The sequence below is a fragment of the Podarcis cretensis genome, assembly GCF_951804945.1.
Source record: "Podarcis cretensis genome assembly, chromosome: 6".
NCBI lineage: Eukaryota > Metazoa > Chordata > Lepidosauria > Squamata > Lacertidae > Podarcis > Podarcis cretensis.
Genome location: NC_137175.1, coordinates 250,699 through 270,729, shown reverse-complemented (window position 1 = coordinate 270,729; position 20,031 = coordinate 250,699). Strand labels below are relative to the sequence as shown.

General features: G+C 57.8%; 1 protein-coding gene across 2 annotated transcripts; it reads right to left on the bottom strand.

Moving 5' to 3' along the window:
- Nucleotides 1–369: 369 nt before the first annotated feature.
- On the bottom strand, nt 370–18,441 carry TGM5 (transglutaminase 5). 2 transcript variants are annotated; one of them, XM_079979200.1, is made up of 13 exons: nt 18,276–18,441; nt 17,454–17,630; nt 15,873–16,124; nt 14,944–15,062; nt 14,117–14,245; nt 13,104–13,281; nt 12,197–12,335; nt 11,743–11,846; nt 10,987–11,226; nt 3,198–3,545; nt 2,943–3,103; nt 2,430–2,563; nt 370–900 (listed from the first exon to the last, which is right to left on the bottom strand). In XM_079979200.1, exons 1-13 carry the CDS (start codon nt 18,283–18,285, stop codon nt 726–728), a joined length of 2,166 nt encoding a protein of 721 aa, XP_079835326.1. In that variant the 5' UTR covers nt 18,286–18,441; the 3' UTR covers nt 370–725. The 2 variants fall into 2 exon arrangements, with proteins under 2 accessions (XP_079835326.1, XP_079835325.1); XM_079979199.1 differs by lacking the exon at nt 18,276–18,441 and having other exon boundaries at nt 17,454–18,142.
- Nucleotides 18,442–20,031: the final 1,590 nt, after the last annotated feature.

Below are 20,031 nucleotides of genomic sequence, written 5' to 3'. Positions count from 1 at the left end.
ATCTCTGCCACGTGCGGCTGGCAGGGCGGTTCCGACGGGCCTTTCCAAGCAGCTGCCCGTTACGGGACGGGCCGCTTTCTGCTGGGTTCGTTTTCTCACGCTTCGTGTGGTTTTTCCCATTCGCGGGACGCGGCTCAGGTGTGTTCCCTGCAGGCCACAAATAGCAGGTGGCGCCGCGCAAACTGTCATGCATTTCGCATTTCTAAAAAGCCGATCGCTTAGTACGGCAGCATTTACCCTCTGGAACTCCCTTCCCCTTGACCTCAGGCAGGCGCCTTCGCCGCCCTTTCTCGCCTCGCTGGGGAGAGCAGGGTGCGCAAGACATTCTGGTTCAGGAAAGCCTGTACACACGCCTTAGTTTATTGCCGGTTTTATGTTCTAAAGAGTTGCTTTTATTGACAGCCTAATTGTTTTATTCTCTTTGTAAGCCGCAGTTTTTTATGACATTGATTGAATAATTACGGTAAGTGTCCCAATCCCCACGAGCGACGGTGTCTCCCCCTGCGCGGGACTGGGGCGCAGGATAGCGAGGCGTCTTCGGCGGAAGGACTGCTGCCTGCCTGCCTGCCCGCCCCCTGCCTGGACGGGGGGAGGCGGGGGTCGGCGGCGGCAGAAGGAACCGGCGAGGCGGCGGCGACGGATGGGAATGCAGACTTCTATAGGAGGGGACAGAGGGGGTCTGAGCAGTCGTGGCCCTCCAGGCGCTGCCGGGGGTCCCGGCTTAGTCAGTCCCTGCGACACCTCCATCCCGAGCGGGGGGCCACTTGCAGCTGCTTGTGGCCCTTGACTGGGGGGAACTGGCTGCTCTTGAGTGTGACGTGCAGCTGCCGGGGGCCGCTCTTGTAGGGCGTCAGCTGGAGCCGGACGCTGCTCTGCTTCCGGGGCCCCAGGGGCCCCAACCTGCAAAGAGAAGAGGAGCCTGGCAGGGAGGAGGCCAAAGGGACCGCACACTTTCCTTTCTTACCAGCTCTGAGGCAGGGATGAGCCCCAAATGGCCGGGGGGGGGGAAGGGGGGCACTCACAGTGCCAAGGAGGCATAAATCATAGCAGCGTAAAGCTGGAAGGGAACCTAAGAGTTATCTAGTCCAACCCCCTGAAGTGGAGAAAACAAATAAATCATCTGTCCTCAAGGATGCTTCAGTTGAGATTCCTGCCTTGCAGGGGTTGGACTAGATGATCCTCAGGGGTCTCTTCCACCTCGACAGTTCTATGATTCTGTCCCTGACAGGTGGGCATCCAACCTTTTGACAAAAGAGAAGGAAGATATATGGAGGCCCCTGTGGGAGAGGGTCTTCGTCGCCTTCCCCTCCCTCCCTCCCTCCCTCCCTCCCTCCCTCCCTCCCTCTCTCTCCTCTCTCCCTCTCTCTCTCTCTCTCTCTCTCTCTCTCTCTCTCTCTCTCTCTCTCTCTCTCTCTCCCTCCCCTCCCTCCCTCCCTCCCTCCCTCCCTCCCTCCCTCCCTCCCCCCCTTCATGACAAAATACAGCATCTCCCTCTCTGACTGGCAACAAAGGCCTTGGCCCCCAATGCTACGCTCCTGTAAATCAGAAAGGAGGATAAATCTTCCAGTTTGTATGGCTGCTTATTCCTTTTTTTCTAAAGACTCTTTAGGCACATATTTTCCTGCTTGTAGGTCTCTCTGCTGTTTGTAGTTTCACGCTGCCAGAGAGGCAACTGAATGTGTTGCTGGGCCCCTGACTTCCACGGATGCTCCTGCTCAGAAGTGGCTCCAGAGCTGATAGTGGACGGGGAAGAGAAGGGGCCGCGTGCACATTCACACACAGAGAGAGAGCAGGGGGAGGATCCTGCCCCAAAGATCTTCCAAACAGCAGAGACGCAGAACTGGGAACTGACTGCGTTGCTCCCCAATCATCCTTTGCTCTGCACTTCTTCCTCCAGGAGATCAAGCGCTGGGAGTGGAAGCCTCCCCCAAGGGGGTAGCAGCCAAACCTAAGAAATGCCTGAGGAGGAGCTAAGACCACAGAGACGTATTGCTGACAGGCAGAGACTCAGACCATAGAAATACAATTGGTAGAGAGGGCTCTGTGTGATGCCATTTCTCCTCCTCTCTAGGAGAGGGAGGAGCATAGAGTACTTCCTCTTCCTCTTCCTCTCTCTTCCTTTGGCCACAAAGAGGGCAGATGTCCCCTGTGCCAGGCAGATGCCAGCTTGTTGTACGGTAAATGTAAGTATTTTGCTTGCATAGCTTTTATTACTGCTGTTGCTGTGATCCAGTGCATAGTTATAAAGAAAGTAAGTAAGTCTTATTTTACTTCCTTCCCAAGTTGTTGCCTGAACAAAGTTTTACAGTCTGTGATTTTAAATTTTGCTGCCAAGAATGGGATTTTGAAACTCTGTTCACCCCATGCATGTGGGTGCCTGGAGGGATGAGTTGCAAGCAGCCTTCCTGCCCCCCTGCCCCCTTACTCACTGTATCTGGGGCTGGCCCTTCACCAGCCCACTGCCTTCCACGGTCAAGACGCAGTTGCCCACGGGCTCCCAAAGGGGGTTGGCAAACACCACCTGGATTGGGAAGGGCTGGTTCACCACCACGGAGGCCAACACCTGTGCCAAGGACCAAGCGGTTAGGAGCAGAAGGGAGGGGGGGCTCTTTGGGACAGGTGACCACCCCCCAGCCCTCTCTTTGCCTGGCCTGAAACTTGGGCGGGGGGGGGGGGGAGGGGGAGCTTGTTCCCCACTTTGAAGAAGGCTGGGATGTTTCTTGCTGAGCCTGCATGGTTTTAGCCCACCCAAACCACATCAGAGGGAGGCAGGTGGGTTGCAAGGTGTGTGCCAGGGAGGGAGCCGGTCATGTGTCTTGGCTCCTTTGCCCCCAGGAAGAGAGCCTTTGGAAAACCTGCACTCGACCCCACAGTAGCTGTCCCATCTCCCAGGTGAGCAGCCCACTGTGCCACCCCCGCCAACCCAGAGGCGATGTGCCTACGTGGATGTCCAGGCTGGGGCTGGCCATGGTGATGGTTTTCTCTGCCAGGGTCTTCAGCCAGGTAGTGTTCTCCTCGCCCAGCGCGATGACGCAAAGCTGCTTATCCTCTCCCAGCTGCTGCCTGTACTGCTGGTAGGAGATGGTCCAGGGAAGCTCCTTCTCTGCAAAGAGGCCCGTGTCAGAGGCGGGCGGCACTCCTTCACCCGGAGACAGCGCCTCGGGAGGCCTGCCCGCTCCCCCTACCGCTCGCCTTACCTTCCCTGGGGCGGAGGGAGAGGTACAGGGTCTCCTGCCAGAAGGGCGGCCGTGGGTGGCCATCGTGCAGCACGGCCTGGGCGCTGAGGCTCAGCTTGAGCTCCTTGTGGACAAACTCCAGGTTGCAGGCCGCCAGCACCAGCTGGATGTCCTGGCCCACCTCAGGACTCTCCACCAGCTGGAGCTTCAGAGAGGTCTGGGCCATGGCCGGCGGTGGCTCCCGGGTCCTGTCCTCCACAGAGGCAGAGAACGCAACCGGAAGGACTCCCGACCTGTATCGCACTGGCGGGCTGAGCGGCTGCCTCTGGCCGAGGGCCTTCAGGAACACACGGCGCTCTGCCGGGGAGCCTGTGGGGAGCGAGGAAGGACAAGGCAAGGCTAGTGAGTGCACGAGGTGAGGCACCCCCCCCCCCGGGTCCGGAGCTTGGCTAAGGGAGGAAAAGTTTGGATTTGGATCTGATATCCCGCTTTATCACTACCTGAAGGAGTCTCAAAGCGGCCAACAATCTCCTTTCTCTTCCTCCCCCCACAACAAACACTCTGTGACCTGAAGGGGGCTGAGAGACTTCAAAGAAGTGTGACTTGCCCAAGGTCACCCAGCAGCTGCATGTGGAGGAGCGGGGAAGCGAACCTGGTTCATCAGATTACAAGTCTACCGCTCTTAACCACTACACCACACTGGCGGAGGAGTTTGGGAGCCATCAGAGGCACCAGATCTCTGCTAGCCTACTTGCAGTCTGCATAAGATGATCCCTGCAGGACTAAATTTATAAACTGCCCGCCCTTCATCCAAAGATCACAGGGTGGTTTTTACAGCATAAAGATACAAAACGAAAACACAAAATACATAGCATAACAAAAACAAGCAGAAAAACCAGCAACAAACACCTTGAAAAAAGCCATAGATTGTTTAACCAGCCTAAGGCCTGGGAGAAGAGGAATGTTTCTGCCTAACACCGAAAGACATGTGTCAGGGGCTCAGGAGCAGAGGCACAGGGGAGAGAGGAAATGGAGAGCGAAGGGGAAGAATCTGAGGGCAGCGTAGGGGAGTATGACAGTGGCACGAGAGATTCCATGAGCTTCTCCAGCGAATCGGAAGATTCCCAGAGGGGGGCGCCGAGGGCCAGGGCAAGGGGGGTCCCAGGGGGGATGCACCAGAAGCAAGGGGCCAGCGGGGACTCCCAAAGCAGCAGCGGGAGATCAGGACCAGCTCCCCCACCAGAGCGTAGTGGGGGGGAAGAGTCCCATGTATCAGGGCCAGTGTCTCCTCCAGCAGGGAGAGAAGATGAGTCAGGACTGACCACGCCTCTATCGGAGAGTGAGGGAACGGAGGGGAGGTCAGGTCCAGCTAGCCTCTCCGAAGGGGGAAGCAGTGACAGGAGCAGTGTAACAGTCAGGAGAAAGTTTGCCGGCTGGGCGCGCGCGCCAAGTTCGAATGTACAGGCGCGCGGGACAGCAGAAAACCCGGATTGGGAACCAGGTCCTAAACCCCTCCGGAGGCAGGGGGAAGGCTCAGGGGACTCAGCGTCAGAAGAGTCTAGAAAGGGCAAGACCCCAGCGGACAGGCGGACCCAGAGGAGGAAAGTGCAAAGGAAGAGGTGGAGCAAGGCTAGAGTCTTAAACTGGTGCCTGGGGGGAGGAGATTCAGACGGAGCTTCAGCGGTCTAGACTCCAAGACGTAGAGCTGCGCGCCGCGGCTTTGAAATCGAAACTGATCTTCAATAAAGACTTTTGTATATAACAAGAACTGGTGTTGGTCCTTTGTGAGCTGGGACCTCGGGCAGCTCTGACAATCGCATAGCGCTCCTACCAGCCACGATGCCCCTAAACGTCGTCACGGTCGATGGCAGAGAGCTACTGGGAGGACAGGTGGTACAGCAAACACAGCCAATGGTAATGCAAATGGGAAATCACCGCGAAGTCATCAGCTTCAACGTCACCCACCTGTCGGACACGCCCATAGTGTTGGGCATGAGTTGGCTGGATAGGCACAGCCCGGCATTAGCATGGTACCAGCATCAATTGACCTTCTGCTCCTCCTACTGCGCAGAACACTGCATCCTGCCCAGCCAGGAAGATGAGAGGCAAGAGGAAGAACTACAGCTACACTTGGGCATGCTGCAAGCGGTACCCGACAAGTACAAGGCGTTTTTGGAGGTCTTCTGCGAGAAGGAAGCGGACAAGCTGCCTCCCCACAGGCCCTTCGACTGCAAGATTGACCTCCTGCCGGGGGCGACGCTGCCGACTGGGAAACTGTATTCCATGCCTGAAGACGAACTGCAAGAACTCAGGGAGTTCATAGATCACAACTTGAAGCGAGGATTCATCCAAGAATCCAAAGCAGTGGGGGGCAGTCCCGTGTTTTTCGTGAAGAAGAAAGACACGCCCCAACGGAGGCTGGTCGTTGATTACAGAATCCTCAATTCAAGGACAAAGCCCACAGCATTCCCCATGCCCAAGATCGACGACCTGCTCGCGACGGTGAGGAAGGGACGCATCTTCACCAAGTTGGATCTACGAGGGGCGTACAACCTTATACGCATGCGGGAGGGCGATGAGTGGAAGACGGCCATGTTTACGCCTTTAGGCACCTATGAATATCGAGTTATGCCGTTTGGTTTGCAAAATGGCTCCCATTGTTTCCAAGCCTTCATGCACCACGTGTTAGCGGGACTCCTCTACAAGAAGTGCGTCTGCTTCCTAGACGACATCCTGATCTTCTCGGAATCGCAAGAGGCTCACGAGAGAGACGTCAAGGAGGTCCTGCAGAGACTACGGGAGCACAGACTTTACGCCAAACTGGAGAAGTGCCAGTTCGACATGGCGGAGGTGGATTTCCTGGGCTACAAGCTGTCCGACAAGGGACTCGCCATGGACAGCACCAAGGTCCGCTCGGTGTTGGACTGGAAGAGCCCGCGCAATCAGAAGGAGGTCCAGAAGTTCGTCGGTTTCGCCAACTTTTATCGCAAGTTCATCAAGGGGTTCGCAATGCAGACGGCGGCCATCACGGACACCCTCAGCTCCAAGAAGAAGAAATTCGTCTGGACGGACCAAGTGGAGCAGTCCTTTCAGCAGCTCAAGCGTCTCTTCGCGTCCGAAGAACAGCTGCTACACGTAAACCCCAGCAGACCAATGAGGGTTGAAACGGACGCCTCGGACAGAGCGGTGGGGGCGGTCCTGTTGCAGCAAGATCCGCAAGGGGACTGGAGGCCATGCGCATTCTACTCCAGGAAACTCAACAAGTCGGAACAGAACTACACCATCTGGGACAGGGAGTTGCTGGCCATTCATGCAGCCTTCAAGGCATGGCGGCACTTCCTCATCGGAGCCAAACACACAGTGCAGGTCCGCACGGACCATAAGAACCTGGAGTACTGGCGCACGGCGCGGTTCCTGAACCAGAGACACATCCGCTGGGCGGAGTTCTTTGCGGATTTCGATTTCCGGATAGAATACATCCCGGGAGACAACAACGTCATGGCGGATGCGCTGTCCAGGAAGCCGCAGTATCTCGAGGAAGCGGCACCGGTGGCGGCCAAACACATTTTCGCACCGAAAGCGTGGACGTGCGCTGCAGCCACCGTGGACCTGGACGCAGTACGTCGCACGCTGCAAACGGATTCGTTCGCACAATCCAAGATGGAGGAGGTGCGAAGAGGCACAGCGAAGGACGACGAGTTCCAGATACGCGACGGACTGCTCATCCGCAAAGGGGCCCTCTACGTGCCGGGAGACGACCTCCGCGCAAAAGTACTGCAGCAGTTACACGACACGCCCAGCGCCGGGCACTTCGGCAAGGACAAGACGGCGGAATTAGTAGCCAGAGACTTTTGGTGGCCCAAGATAAGGGAAGAAGTCGCGGATTACGTCACTAGGTGTGACACATGCCAAAGGGCCAAACCAGTACACAGGCCGCCAGCGGGACTGCTGGAACCGCTACAGACGCCGCTCGAACCGTGGGAGAAAGTGGCCCTGGACTTTGTCACAGATTTGCCCAGCTCGCGAGGCAAAACAGCGGTACTCGTGGTCGTAGACCTGTTCACCAAGATGGCGCACTTCATTCCTTGCGCGAAGGTGGCCACAGCGGAACAGACCGCCAAGCTGTTCATAGACCAAGTGTTCAAAGTGCACGGCTTATCGCGGTCCATCCTGTCCGACCGGGGTCGCCAATTCATCTCGAGCTTCTGGCAGAAGCTGCTGGGCATCCTGAACGTCAAGATCAACTTAGCGTCGGCAAGACACCCGCAGACCAATGGGCAAGCGGAGAGGGTCAACGCCATCATGCAGCAGTACCTGCGATGCTACGCGAATGTCAGGGGCTCAGGAGCAGAAGCACAGGGAAGAGGGGAGATGGAGAGCGAAGGGGAAGATTCTGAGGGCAGCGTAGGAGAAGATGACAGTGGCCCGAGAGATTCCATGAGCCTCTCCAGCGAATCGGAAGATTCACAGAAGGGGGCGCCGGTGGCCAGGGCAAGGGGGGTCCCAAGGGGGACACTCCAGAAGCAAGGGGCCAGCGGGGACTCCCAGAGCAGCAGTTGGAGATCAGGACCAGCTTCCCTACCTGAGCATAGTGGGGGGGAAGAGTCCCAGGTATCGGGGGTAGCGTCTCCCCCAGCAGGGAGAGAAGAGGAGTCAGGGCTGACCACGCCTCCATCGGAGAGTCAGGCAACGGAGGGGAGGTCAGGTCCAGCTAGCATCCCGGAAGAGGGAAGCAGTGACAGAAGCAGTGCAACGGTCAGGAGGAAGGTCACTGGGTTGGCGCGAGAGCCAAGTTCAAAAGTACAGGCGCGCGGGGCAGCAGAGAATGAGGATTGGGAACCGGGTCCTAAAGCCCGCCGGAGGCAGGGGGAGGAGTCAGGGGACTCAGCGTCAGAAGAGTCCAGAAAGGGGAATGCCCCAGCAGACAGGAGGACCCAGAGAAGAAGAGAGCAGAGGAAGAGGTGGAGCAGGGCGAGAATCTTAAACTGGTGTCAGGGGGGAGGAGATTCAGACGGAACTGCGGCGGTCTAAGGTTTAAGACGTAGAGCTGCGCGCTACGGCTTTGGAATGGAAACTGAACTTCAATAAAGACTTTTGTATATAACGACGACCTGGCGTTGGTCCTCTGTGAGCTGGGACCTTGGGCAGCTCTGACAGCGAATCAACAGCCCTCGACCTGGGTGGACTACCTACCGCTGGCCGAGTTTGCCTACAACAACACGAAGCACCGTTCTTCGCCAACAATGGACGGCATCCCAGAACCTTCCCGGGGTTGGAGACAAAGGGGGAGGGGGAGTCACGGGGAGCAGAGGCCTTGGCAGCGGAGTTACAGGAGGTCCACGAGCAACTCCGAAGGCACTTGGAGCTAGCAAAACACGCCTACAAAATGCAGGCAGACAGGCACAGGAGAGTCGGGGAAGACATCCAGGTGGGGGACTGGGTCTGGTTAGCAGCCCAGGCAGTGCTGGCCAGGACGTTAGCTAAGAAAAAGCTCAGACACAAGCAGCTAGGGCCTTACCAAGTAGAGGCACAAATCAATCCAGTGGCCTTCCGGTTGACACTCCCAGAGGACTCCAGAATGCACCCGGTCTTTCATAGATCAGTGCTCACACCCTACAAGGAACCCTACAGGTTTCAGGCGCCAGGGAACGCACCAGACCCACTCAGCTAATCGCCAACAAGGTGGGGGGTCACCGAGGGCGGCGCCACTCAACGAGGTCACAGAGATTTTAGACTCGAGATGGGGGGAAGAGGGGGTTGAATATCTCCTCGCCAGGGAAGGTACCACGGCCAGCGCCAACAGGTGGGTACCGTACTATGCCGTGGAGGAGCACTACCTCAAAGACGAGTTCCATGCACTCTTCCCACACAGACCTATGCCGGCAGATTATTTCGATGACTATCTTTTCACACCCACACTTTCAGCCAGCACGTTCCAGGGGTTCTCATCAGCTGAGGAAACGGCGGCAGAAACAAGCTCCCCAGAGGGATCACTCTCAGGGTTTGTCACAGACCGCTCTTATTGGTGGGACAATCAACCGGAGGTGGGGTGGAGCAGGGAACTGCTGAGGGGGCCCTTACACGCAGCATCACCCGAGGCAACAGGGGGAGAGAGGGACATGGACGTGTTGGGGGAGGATCCTGGGTTCGAGCACAGCTGCAGAGAGATGGAAGCAGAGGAGATCGACGTCGACGAGCCCATTACGGGGAACCAGGTCCTAAACCTCTCCGGAGGCAGGGGGAAGACTCAGGGGACTCAGCGTCAGAAGAGTCTAGAAAGGGCAAGACCCCAGCGGACAGGCGGACCCAGAGGAGGAAAGAGCAAAGGAAGAGGTGGAGCAAGGCTAGAGTCTTAAACTGGTGTCTGGGGGGAGGAGATTCAGACGGAGCTTCAGCGGTCTAGAGTTTGAGACGTAGGGCTGCACGCCGCGGCTTTGAAATCGAAACTGAACGTCAATAAAGTCTTTTGTATATAACAACGAACTGGCGTTGGTCCTTTGTGAGCTGGGACCTCGGGCAGCTCTGACAACATGTAATGAAGGCGCCAGGCGGGACTCCCTGGGGGAAGCATTCTACAAGCAGGGAGCCACTGCAGAAACGGTCCATTCTCATGTAGCCACCCTGCGGACCTCTTGCGGAGGAGTCACACGAAGAACGGCCTCAGAGGATGATTGCAGGGTCCAGATTGGTCATATCCTGAGTTACTGAAGGCTTTATAGGTCAGCACCAGCACTCTGAATTGGGTCTGGAAACAAATTGGCAGCCAGAGCAGTTGGGCCAGGATTGGCATTATATACTCCATCCATCTTGCCCCAATGAGCAACCTGGCCACCGCATTCTGCACCAGATGAAGTTTCTGAACTCTCATCAGAGGCAGACCCATGCATAATGTGTTGCGGTCATCTAACCTAGAGGTTTCCAGAGCATAGACCACAGAAGGGTGCAGCTGGGCCACCAGATGAAGCTGCTAGAAAGCACTCTGGGCCACTGAGACCACCTGACCCAGAAGTACCCCCAAGTTGCATACCCTCTCCTTCAGAGGGAGTGTAACCCCATCAAGGCCACTTCCCAGCCATCCAGTCTAGGGAACCACCCTGATCCGGAGTGAACTTCAGTTGGCTGGCGCTCATCCAGTCTATTATCAAGACCAGACAATAGTCCAGCACTTCCACTGCCCACCTGCAGATGTAAAGGACAGCTGTGTGTCATCAGCATATTGCGGACAAGGGACTCCAGATGACCCCACTCATGTGGGGTTTCATGTGGATCTTTTTGCAGGCATTTTGCAGCTGCTGATTTTTAGAGCAGAGCTCATAGAAGCCACTCCCAGCTGGTGCTCCGGCTGCTTGAGGTTTCCTGCCGCGGCAGCTTCCTCCCTGTGGCCCTCGAAGACCCAATCGCAAGAACAATCGTGCGCCACAAAGCCCAGCCCAGCCTTGACAGTGCAGTAACCCTCAGGCTCACCCGCGAGGTGCTTGGGCAGCCTCTTAGCAGCCAGGGGATCCTGGGCTTCCTGCCTTTCCCTGTGCCCCAGCCACTAAAGGCGCTTCGCTGCCACCATCACAAGCAGGATCAGACATGCTGGCTGAGAATTTCACAGCCTTCAGATGAGGGAATAGCACCCTGCAATTTAGGAACCTGCTGCCAAGAGGCCTCTCCACCAGCTCTGTCTCCAGGCCAGAACAATTTGTTCTGCTCCTCTGTAACTGCCTGCAGGAACGGTGAATCCAGATTACAACTTCTGAGTCAGGCCAGCTGGCCGGGTGCAGGATGCATTTCTGGGTGGCTGTGGGTTCCTCCATCTCCCTACCTTCTGGGTATTTGTAGGCACTGGTGATGTCCTCCCGCTCATCGCTCCCAACGCATTTGGTGCTGATGTTGTTCCCAACAGCACTGGTGTCCCACTGGAGCTTCTCCTTCCTTGCTCCGTCCAGCAGCCAAGCCACACGGTCAGCATTCACCATGGAGAACACAAAGGGGGCATCGAAGCGCACGTCCACGTCTCCCTCCCGGATGGCGCTGACAGGGGCTGGCCCACAGCAGTATAGCCCTGCCAGGAGGGAAGGGAAATGTCAGGGCTGGATCAGGCCAGGGGCCCATCCAGGTCAGCATCCTGTTCTCACAGCTGGGAGTCCACAAACTGGACCTGAGCGCTTCCCAAAACTGGAATTCAGATGCTGTGGAGGCAGAGCAGGGCCACCCTGGCTAGGAGCCATCCATATCCCTGCGCTTCCTTCCTCACAAGGCAGTTGCTCCACCCCCTGGATCATTTCAGTCGCCCTTTCTCACCCTCTTCCAACTCCACAATATCGTTTTGGTGACCAGAACTGTGCATAGTACTCCAAATGTAGTCGCGCCTTAGACTGGTATAATCTAAGGTTATGATATTGGGAGTTTTATTTCCCGTGCCTTCCCTAAAGATCTGTAGCATGACATTGGCCTTTTTCACAGCTTCCACCCACTGGCTCAGCGTCTTCATGGGGCTGCCCTCCAAGGTCCCCCAGAGATGGGGAAGCAGTCAGGCCAAGCCCAGGCCAGGCTGAAAGGAGGAGTGGGGGAAACGCACCGTTGCTGCGCTCCTGGGGGGTGGCATCCAGGACCTGCCAGCCGTGGTAGCCAGGGGGAAGGTCTCTGCGCGCCATCCAGCACTCATTCCACACGTGGAAGTTCCTGCAGCAGAAGACAAGCAGAGCCCAAAGAGATGGTCTCTCTAGCTGGGAGGGGTGTGCTTTGTGGTAAGATGCACCTCTGGGGTCATCATGAGGGAGGGGGGAATCACAGCATCCCTGACAGATGTCCCCCCCCCAGCCTCCGCTTGGGGCTGTATCTCTCTTTGGGCAGAGAAGAGCCCAGTCTTGGGTTTGATCTGAGGTCAGAGGCCCATCTGGGAAGGAGAGCCTTTGCCTCACTCCATCCCCGGCAGGCAAGGAGCCCCTGAGTCAGGGTGGTCCTTCCTCCATCATGTGATGCAGAGAAGAGGGGAGGGGGAAAGGGCCCCCCAGGAGGCAGCCCCATCTCACCAGATGCTGTCCTTGCTCTCTGTGGGCAGGAGGTGCCCAGCCTTGTCATAGAAGACATCGATAATCAGGTTCCCGTCCTTCTCGTGCCCCGAGTCAAAGTTGGTCACCACCCGTGAAGGGATCCCGAGGCATCGCAGTACTGGGGAGAGGAGGGTGCAGCTGGGTGCCGTCCTGGGCAGCTGGGACCCCTCCCCACCTGCTGCCCTTCAGCTTCTGCTGGGGGAAACAAGTGCTGCTGCCCCCCCCCCACCGGAGAAGGGATGGTTGTGCCAGTTCTGCCGGGATCCTGTACTTGGCTCCTGTAACTAGCCTCTGAGCATGTTCATAGCAGCAGCTTCAGCTTCCAGTGATAAAGCAGCTGGGGTGAGGCTCTTACAGGGACCCCCATATCTGCCCCATTTCCCATGGGGCCCCAAGAGTAAAGTCTCTCTCTCTCTCTCGGTGTGCGTGCATCAGAGGGGGCTTGGGGGTCCATTTCTCCAGCCCACTATTTGGCCGCCCCCACCCCCTGTTTTTTCCCCTAAGGAAAACTGGCACACCTGCCTCTCCCTTTGGCCACCTGCTTTCACTGACAGTATTTAAAAGTTGCCCTGTGTTTTGCTACCTGCCCCCCCCCCGTCCACCTCCCCTTAAAGTACCAACCTCTCTACGAGGTTTCAGTCAGGAAAAATGCTGTGTTTCTTAAATTCCTTGCTAGGTGAGGAAGTTCTTGTTCCCAAATGCAACCTATCACTTTCCTATTCAAAATACAGCTACTTCTCATTTCACAACGATCTTGACAAATAGTAGCCCAAATAGTAGCCAGACCGTCCCCTCCGCACTGTCCCTTCTGGCTTTGCAGGTGAAGCAGAGGCCTCCACGTTTCCCTGGGGAGTTGCTCCCAGCATGCATTGCTCCCCATCCCTACCTGTGCACATCACGGCTGCAAAGACCCAGCACTGCCCATACTTGACCGGCCGGCCCCCGCTGTGGTCCCACTGGGTCAGGATGGCGATGCTGCCACTCCACTCGGTAGGGCGGACGCCCCCGGAATAGTCCTCGCTCCAGTTGCCCAGGAGGACCCCGTTGTCATCGTTGCTGTTGATCTGGAGCGGGGGGGGGGGGGGGGGGGAGGCAGGCAGCCCCATGAGTGCCAGAGGGCCCCTCCAGGCAAAGCCAAGCTCATAGCCACTCGACTGAGCCTCCCAAAGTACTTTGAACTTGCAGCCTCATATACCGAACTCGAGCGTGTTTGAACCTAATTAGTTCATGAAGGGGTTAAACCATAGAGTCAGCTGTCCTGCCAGCCTCAGCCTATGTCATCACCTGTCACTTGGAGAGAAATTGGGTCACCAAACCTTTGTGTTTTTTCTCTCTGCCTCCATGTGAGGAGCTCTGAGTTGCTTGCTCCAGCCACATGGCTTTAGCCAGCCTCTTTTGTTTCAGACAGAACAGAGTCTTAAACCAGTGTTTTCCTCAACCAGTTAATGTTCTGGCAGCTGCACCTTGCAAGGGCAGCCCTACCCACAATGCATTGCAGCAGTCAAAACGGGAGCCTGGAGCACCCCTGCCACGTGCCTGCTCTTTATGGGGGAAGGAAAACTGTCTGTGCACATGCAGTTGTTTATCATTTTAAAGGGTTTTTAATTGTTTTTGCTGTGTTGTGAAACAGCTTCAAGGTGCTTCTCGGGAAGTGATTTATAAGCGGAATAAGCTATGGCAACCCCACCTGGAACAGCCTGTACACTGAATTCCTGGGTTGCAGGCGTGGGGCAGGGGGAAGGAGATGCCTCTTGCGCATTCTCCTGGCTGAGGGCAAGTCCAGCCAACTGCTTTGGGTCCCCATCTCAGAAGGTCCCACCAGCCCCACCCTGAGCAGATCAGGGAACAGCCCTTGGGGGGGGGTGTCCCATAGCGCTGGGTGGTCCCAGCAGCCCTTACCATGGCGCTCAGCACCCGGCTGACGTAGACGGGGCTGTTGCGCAAGGAGCAATCCCTGCCGGGGTCGTGCAAGAAGTGCAGGCTCCTGTCCAACAGCTTCAGGCAGATGCCCACGATGCCCTCCTCAAACTGCAGAGGAAGAGGAGAAAGAAGGCGGCCAGCTCAGCATGCAGAAGGTCTCCAGCTCCAGGTGGGGCTGGGAGAGACTCCTGCCTGAAATCCCGGAGAGCTGCTGCTGCTGCTGCTGCTGCTGCCAGTCAGTGTGGGCAATACTCAGCTAGATGGAGCAATGGCCTGACTCGGTATGAGGCAGCTTTCTATGTTCCTTCCTAACCAGAGCAAACTCGGACGATTGCAGGCTCAGCTGCATTGCTGCTCTTTGGCCTGGCCTGGCCAGCTGCTTCTTCTGGGCAGGGGCCAAGGAGAACTGGGGGGGGGAGGGAGGGAGGGAGGGAGGGCTGGGCCTTGTCTGGCTGGGGCTTGTGGGTGTGCCTCTCCCCCTGCACTTGCTGGACTCCAACTCCCAGCTGCCCCAGCCAGGCCAGCGGTCAGGGATGGAGAGGTCAGCTGGAACTCCAGTAATGCCTTGGGAGCCCCGTCTTCACTCAGCCCTGGACTAGGGGAGGCTGCAGCTGCTGGAGCACTCCACCTTCCTAAATGGAGCTTCCATGGACAGAGCCACACTACCTTAGTGTGGTGAACAAGAATGGGGGAAGCGGTTGGTCTCAGACGCTGCTTGATTGGGCTTCCCACTGGGTTGGCCCCTGTGAGGATGGGACTAGAGTCATTGGCCTGATCCAGCACCGGGGTTCGCCTTAAGTACTTGCCTGCCCAAAGTTCCAGGGAATGGGGCGGATCCAGTTCTTGTTTCCCTGGTAGATGAGGCCCTGCTCGTTCAGGACGTACTCCTCCCTCTCCAGCTCGCTCTCCAGGTAAACGTCATCATCTGAGAGGCAGGGGAGGGGGACAGGTCAGAGTAGGGAAGCCCCTCCCCCAGGAGGCAAGGAGGAGAGAGGGGGCTCCCGAGGGCCACTAGCCAGGCAGCTCTGCTCTGCCTCCACAGCTGGTGACAGCAACACTTCTGAATGCGCAGGAGGGGAGGGGAGAGGCTGCCTTGGTGCTCTGCTTCTGCTTGTGGGTTTCCCCAACTGGAGCATCTGGTTGGCCACTGTGAGAACGGGATGTGGGCCAGGGGGCCCTTGGCCCGATCCAGCAGGCTCTTCTGAGGCTCTTCTGGAGGGTTGGGAGAGGCACCTTCCCCTCCTGGGACCCAGCCTCACCTCCAGGCCCCTGTGGATCCTGCTGCCTGGGGCAGTTGCCTCCCCTTGCCTCATGGGTGTTCTGGCCCCACTCCCCTCCATTGCTGGGGGGAATGCCACGCTCCCTCCCACTGAACAGATGCCCAGGAAAGCCCCCCCCCATGCTCCAGGGTCCCAGGGAGATGCTCCAAGCCCCTGCCCCCAGATGCAGACCCAGGACTCTTCCCCTGCAGCGCTGAGCAAGGAATAGAGCCTGGCAGGGTTGGGGGAGATTAGCAGCCCAAGCTAACAAATGCCTGTTCTTGCTAGAGAGCATGAGAAGGAACAGAGTCCACAGAGCTGCATTGCTGATAGGCAGCGACCCAGACCACAGAAATACAATTGGAGAGGGCGCCTAGAGGCGTGAATTGCAATTAGTATCTTCTCTCCCACCCATTAAAACCCACCCCACAGTTCAGGGTCTGAAGGAACCGCCCAAATGTCCCCCCACACCCTACCTGGGCACCAGGCATTGAAGAGCAGGATGAAGTCCCCCAGGTAGTAGAACTTGGAGGTGTGGTCGGAGTCCACGCGGATCTTCAGCTGGTAACGCCCAATGGGGGCCCCAGCCGGAGGCCAGACAACAACGTCCGTGGATCGGGGCCCGCTGGCGGCGCTGGCGGTGGCTCTCCAGGCGCGCTTTGAGTCTGGCTGTCCTGGCCCCACCGGGAAGATGGATTGTGTCCCTGCCTGCTGGTCTGGCTGAGGCCCTGCAGAGTAAGGGGGGAGTCAAGGGGAGCTGGAGGGTCTCTCACAGGGGGTCAGGCCAGGTCAAGGCAGCCCAGTGGGGCATTGAGCAGCTAGGAAGGGCTGCAAGGGAGCTGCCATCATCATCATCATCATCATCATCATCATCATCATCATCACTGCCGTGGAAGGTGGGAACTGGCTTGTCCACAGAGGCTGCCCCTTGGTGGGCCACCGTGCCCCTCCCCATGCTGTCTACTGCACTAGAGCAACAGAGACCCGACCTGGGAGAGGGTTCAAGTCCCCACACTTAACCATGACATTCCCGGGGTTAAAATCCCCATAAAGCCATGAAGCTCCCTGGGTGTGACCTTGGGCCAGACACTGCCTTGAGCTCCGTGGAGAAACGGGGGGGGGGGGGATATAAATACAATAATGAATACTTAAAATAGATCCCCTGTTCCCTGCTTTTGTCTGCAGCACCCGCTGCCGCCAAATGAGACCCTTTCAGCTGCTGCTCTGGGTCTCCGCCAAGGTCTGGGACTCCCTTGGCACCTGCTGGCAGGCAGAACTCTGGGCTTGCCACTCCAGGTGCTCCAATGGTCTTGGTTGGACTCAGGGCTGCAGTCATAAAATGGTCCCTGGGGGCCCAGCCCCCTGAAATGCAGGAATCTCAACTAGATCATAGAGGGCAAATGACCATCTAACCTCTTTAGGTTTAGATGCCTCCAAGGAAGGAGAGTCCACAACATCCCGAGGGAGATTGCTGACTGTCAAAAGTTCTTCCTGATGTTGGAATCTCCTTTCTTGTAGCTAGAAGGCATGGGTTCAAGTCCTGCCCTCCAGAGCAGGAGAAAACAAGCTTCTTTCATGTGACAGCCCTTCAGATATTTGGAGATGACTCTCAGATCTCCTCTCAACCGTTCCTCATAAGGCAGGCAGCATTTGCCAGGCAGTCCAGATGGAAGACAGGGAGGGGCGCAGAGACCCCTGTGGACAAGGCAGACCACAGGACCCAGAAGAGGCCTCAGGGCTTGCAGCAGGTCCTGTGCCATTGGGTAGGCGCTGCCCTGGATGTGGCGAGGGCTGAGGGCCAGAAGAAGAGCCCCCAGTGGCCCACCTAGTCCAGCCTCCAGGGGCTGAACAGTGTCTGTGGGAAACCAGCAAGCAGGATTTGAGTCCAAGAGTTCTAGCAGCTGGTGTGCAGAAACATTTGCAGCCTCCGACTGGAGGAAGAGCCTTCACTAGTCCCCTCCAGCACGCAGTTGGCTAATGGTCTTGTATCTCCTCTCCTCTCATGGATTGGAGACCCCAGGCCAAGCCCCTTCCTCTCCCTCCCCACCTGCTCCTACCTGTCTCTGCAATCAGGTGCAGGGAGTCTCCGTGCAGGTAGCCTCGACCCTGAAAGTGGAGGGTGATGGTGAAGGGCTGCCCCCGCCTCGCGATCACCTGCTGGCCCCCCATCTCCGCTGTGCGGTGATGCATGTTGTTCTTGGTGCTGTGCCAAGTGATGAACGCCAGCTGCAGTTCTACCAAAGAGCAAAAGGACGTCAGCGGAGAGTGCTGGGCCGGGCTAGGGGCCCATCTCATTCTGTTCTCTCAGTGGCCAGCTGAATGCTTCTGGGAAGCCCCAGGTAGGACCATAGAGTTGGAAGGGATCCCCAAAGTCATCTAGCCCAACCCCCTGCAATGCAGAAATCTCCACTAAAGTATCCATGGCAGGTGGCCATTCAACCTCTGCTTAAGAACCTCCAAAGCCACCACCTCCCACTCTTGCTCTCCACAATTCTAAGCTAGACTGCCTCTGTCCATGGAGGCTCCATTTAGCAACCATAAGACGCTAAGAAGAGCCCTGTAGCTGCTGGATCAGAAGGGGCCCATTTAGCCCAGCTAGTGGCCAACTAGATGCCCATGATGGGAAGCCAGCAAGAGGGTTGGAGCCCAGAACGACTCCCAGAGAAGCATTGCTGGCTGCAGCTGTGGAAGAGCAGAGCCATCCTTGTTTGCGGCCCCTGAAATCCCCAGGGAGGGGACCTGCAGGCTGAGGAGGGCCTGGAAGCAGAGCCTGCCCTCCTCTCCCTCTCCCCCTGGGCTCCCCCCTTCCCCATCCTCAGAACCGGCACCCGTCCCCCAGGCTCCCCCCCCCCCGCCGCCGCCCCCAGGCCAGGACTCACTCGCGGCCATGCTGCTGCTCTGGCAAGCGCCTGCTGAGGAATGCCTCCGGGCTGCTGCTGCCGCCGCCCGCCTTCCTCCTTCCCGGCTGGCCGGAGCCAGAGAGGCGGAGGTGTGGCAACAGCCACGGCATGAACAATTCACCTTCCTGCTCAGTCACCAACTTTCTTGGCACAGCAGCGTCCCGGGAGCAGGCCGAGTGTGGGCGCGACGGGCACTTGCTGAGAGAAACGTTGCCCCACCTGACCTCTCTGCTCTCCTCGTGGGAACAGAGGGAGGGCGCAGCGCTGCTCTGGCTGGCAGCAGCAGCGGCTCCGCAGGGTCTCGGCAGGGGAGCCTTTCCCAGCCCGACCCGGAGATGCTGCTACCAGGCATCAGGCACGGCGCCTCAAAGGACGTGGTCACCGTTGGTCGGGGGGAACAGCAGTGGCCGACCCCACCTCCCTGCAGGGGCTCAGACAGGAGCCAGCCCACAGCCTCGCATCCAGGGGCCGTCGGGTGGGGCTGCCGACAGCCCAGCCTTTGGGCTGGGGGGAGTCACTGCTGCAGCGCCACCCAGAGGCCGCCTTCGCACAGCGGCTCTGCGGGATAGTGGTCCAAAGAGGCCCTTCTGGTCCTTCGCAGGAACCTGCCCTTGGCCCACCGCACTCAGCGTGGCCAGTGCTGGGGTCACTAACACGGTGCCCGCCAGAGGGTGTTGAATGCCTGCTTGCAGCAGTCTGTGTGGGTCGTGGCCAGGGATGATGGGAGCTGTAGTTCAGCAGCACCTGGAGGACTCCGCCTGGCAGGCATCTCTGTCTCACTCTTAAGGGTTTCAGATATCATTCATTCATTCATTCATTCATTCATTCCCCACTCATCTGGCTGGGTGTCCCCTGCCCTATCCTTGAGTTATTGCCCTAACAATAAAGGAAGACGCCAGTCCTCTGAATTCACCAAAAAGGGCTTAAAAGCTGAATTGACGAAAGAGAAAGGAAAGCAAGAGAGAGAGAGAGAGAGAGAGAGAGAGAGAGAGAGAGCGCGCACTCAGACACGGAGCTTTTAAGCGCAGACCTGTGCCTGGAAAGAGCAGGCAAAGGGGAATTGCAGTGAAGCCCCGAGTCAGACCACTGGCCTTTCCCACTCAGTTCTGTCTACACCGACTGACAGCAGCTCCCTGGGGTTTCCCAGGCCTCTCAGGAGAGGCTGCCAGGAACTGAACCTGGGTCCTTCTGCATGCCAAGCAGGTGCTCTGCCCTCGTGGAATGTGGGGGTGGTCTCTTCCCCAGAAAGGGCCCAGTGCACCCCCCCCCTGGCCACATCCACCTGCGAAAGGTCCTGGGAAGCGTAGTTTGTTAAGAGCGCTGACTTCACAGAGCTACAGTTCCCGGCATCCTTAGCAAAGGACCGTTCCCAGGATTCCCCACAGATGTCAGGATGTGGCCCTAGCCGGCTCCCCATGTGTGGGAAGAGGGAGGGTCATGGGTGGCCCAGCAGGTGCTTGCAGAGGAGAGAAGCCCTGCCAAGAGGCGGATGCTGCAACCTGCTCTAGGACCCCCTGCTCCCCCCCCCCAGCCGCAGGCGTCTCCTGCCAGCCGGAGGAGCAGGAAGTGCCCCCGAGTTGCCCTCTCTGCCTCTTAGGCGGCACTGGGCTTTGTGGTGGGCAGGCCAGGACCAGCCTGGGAAACAAAGGCTGAGCCACTGTGGTTTCTGGATTCCTTCTCCCTCCCCTGCCAAGAATGCCTGAGCTGGTGGATTAGCAACTCCGCCTGTCATTCT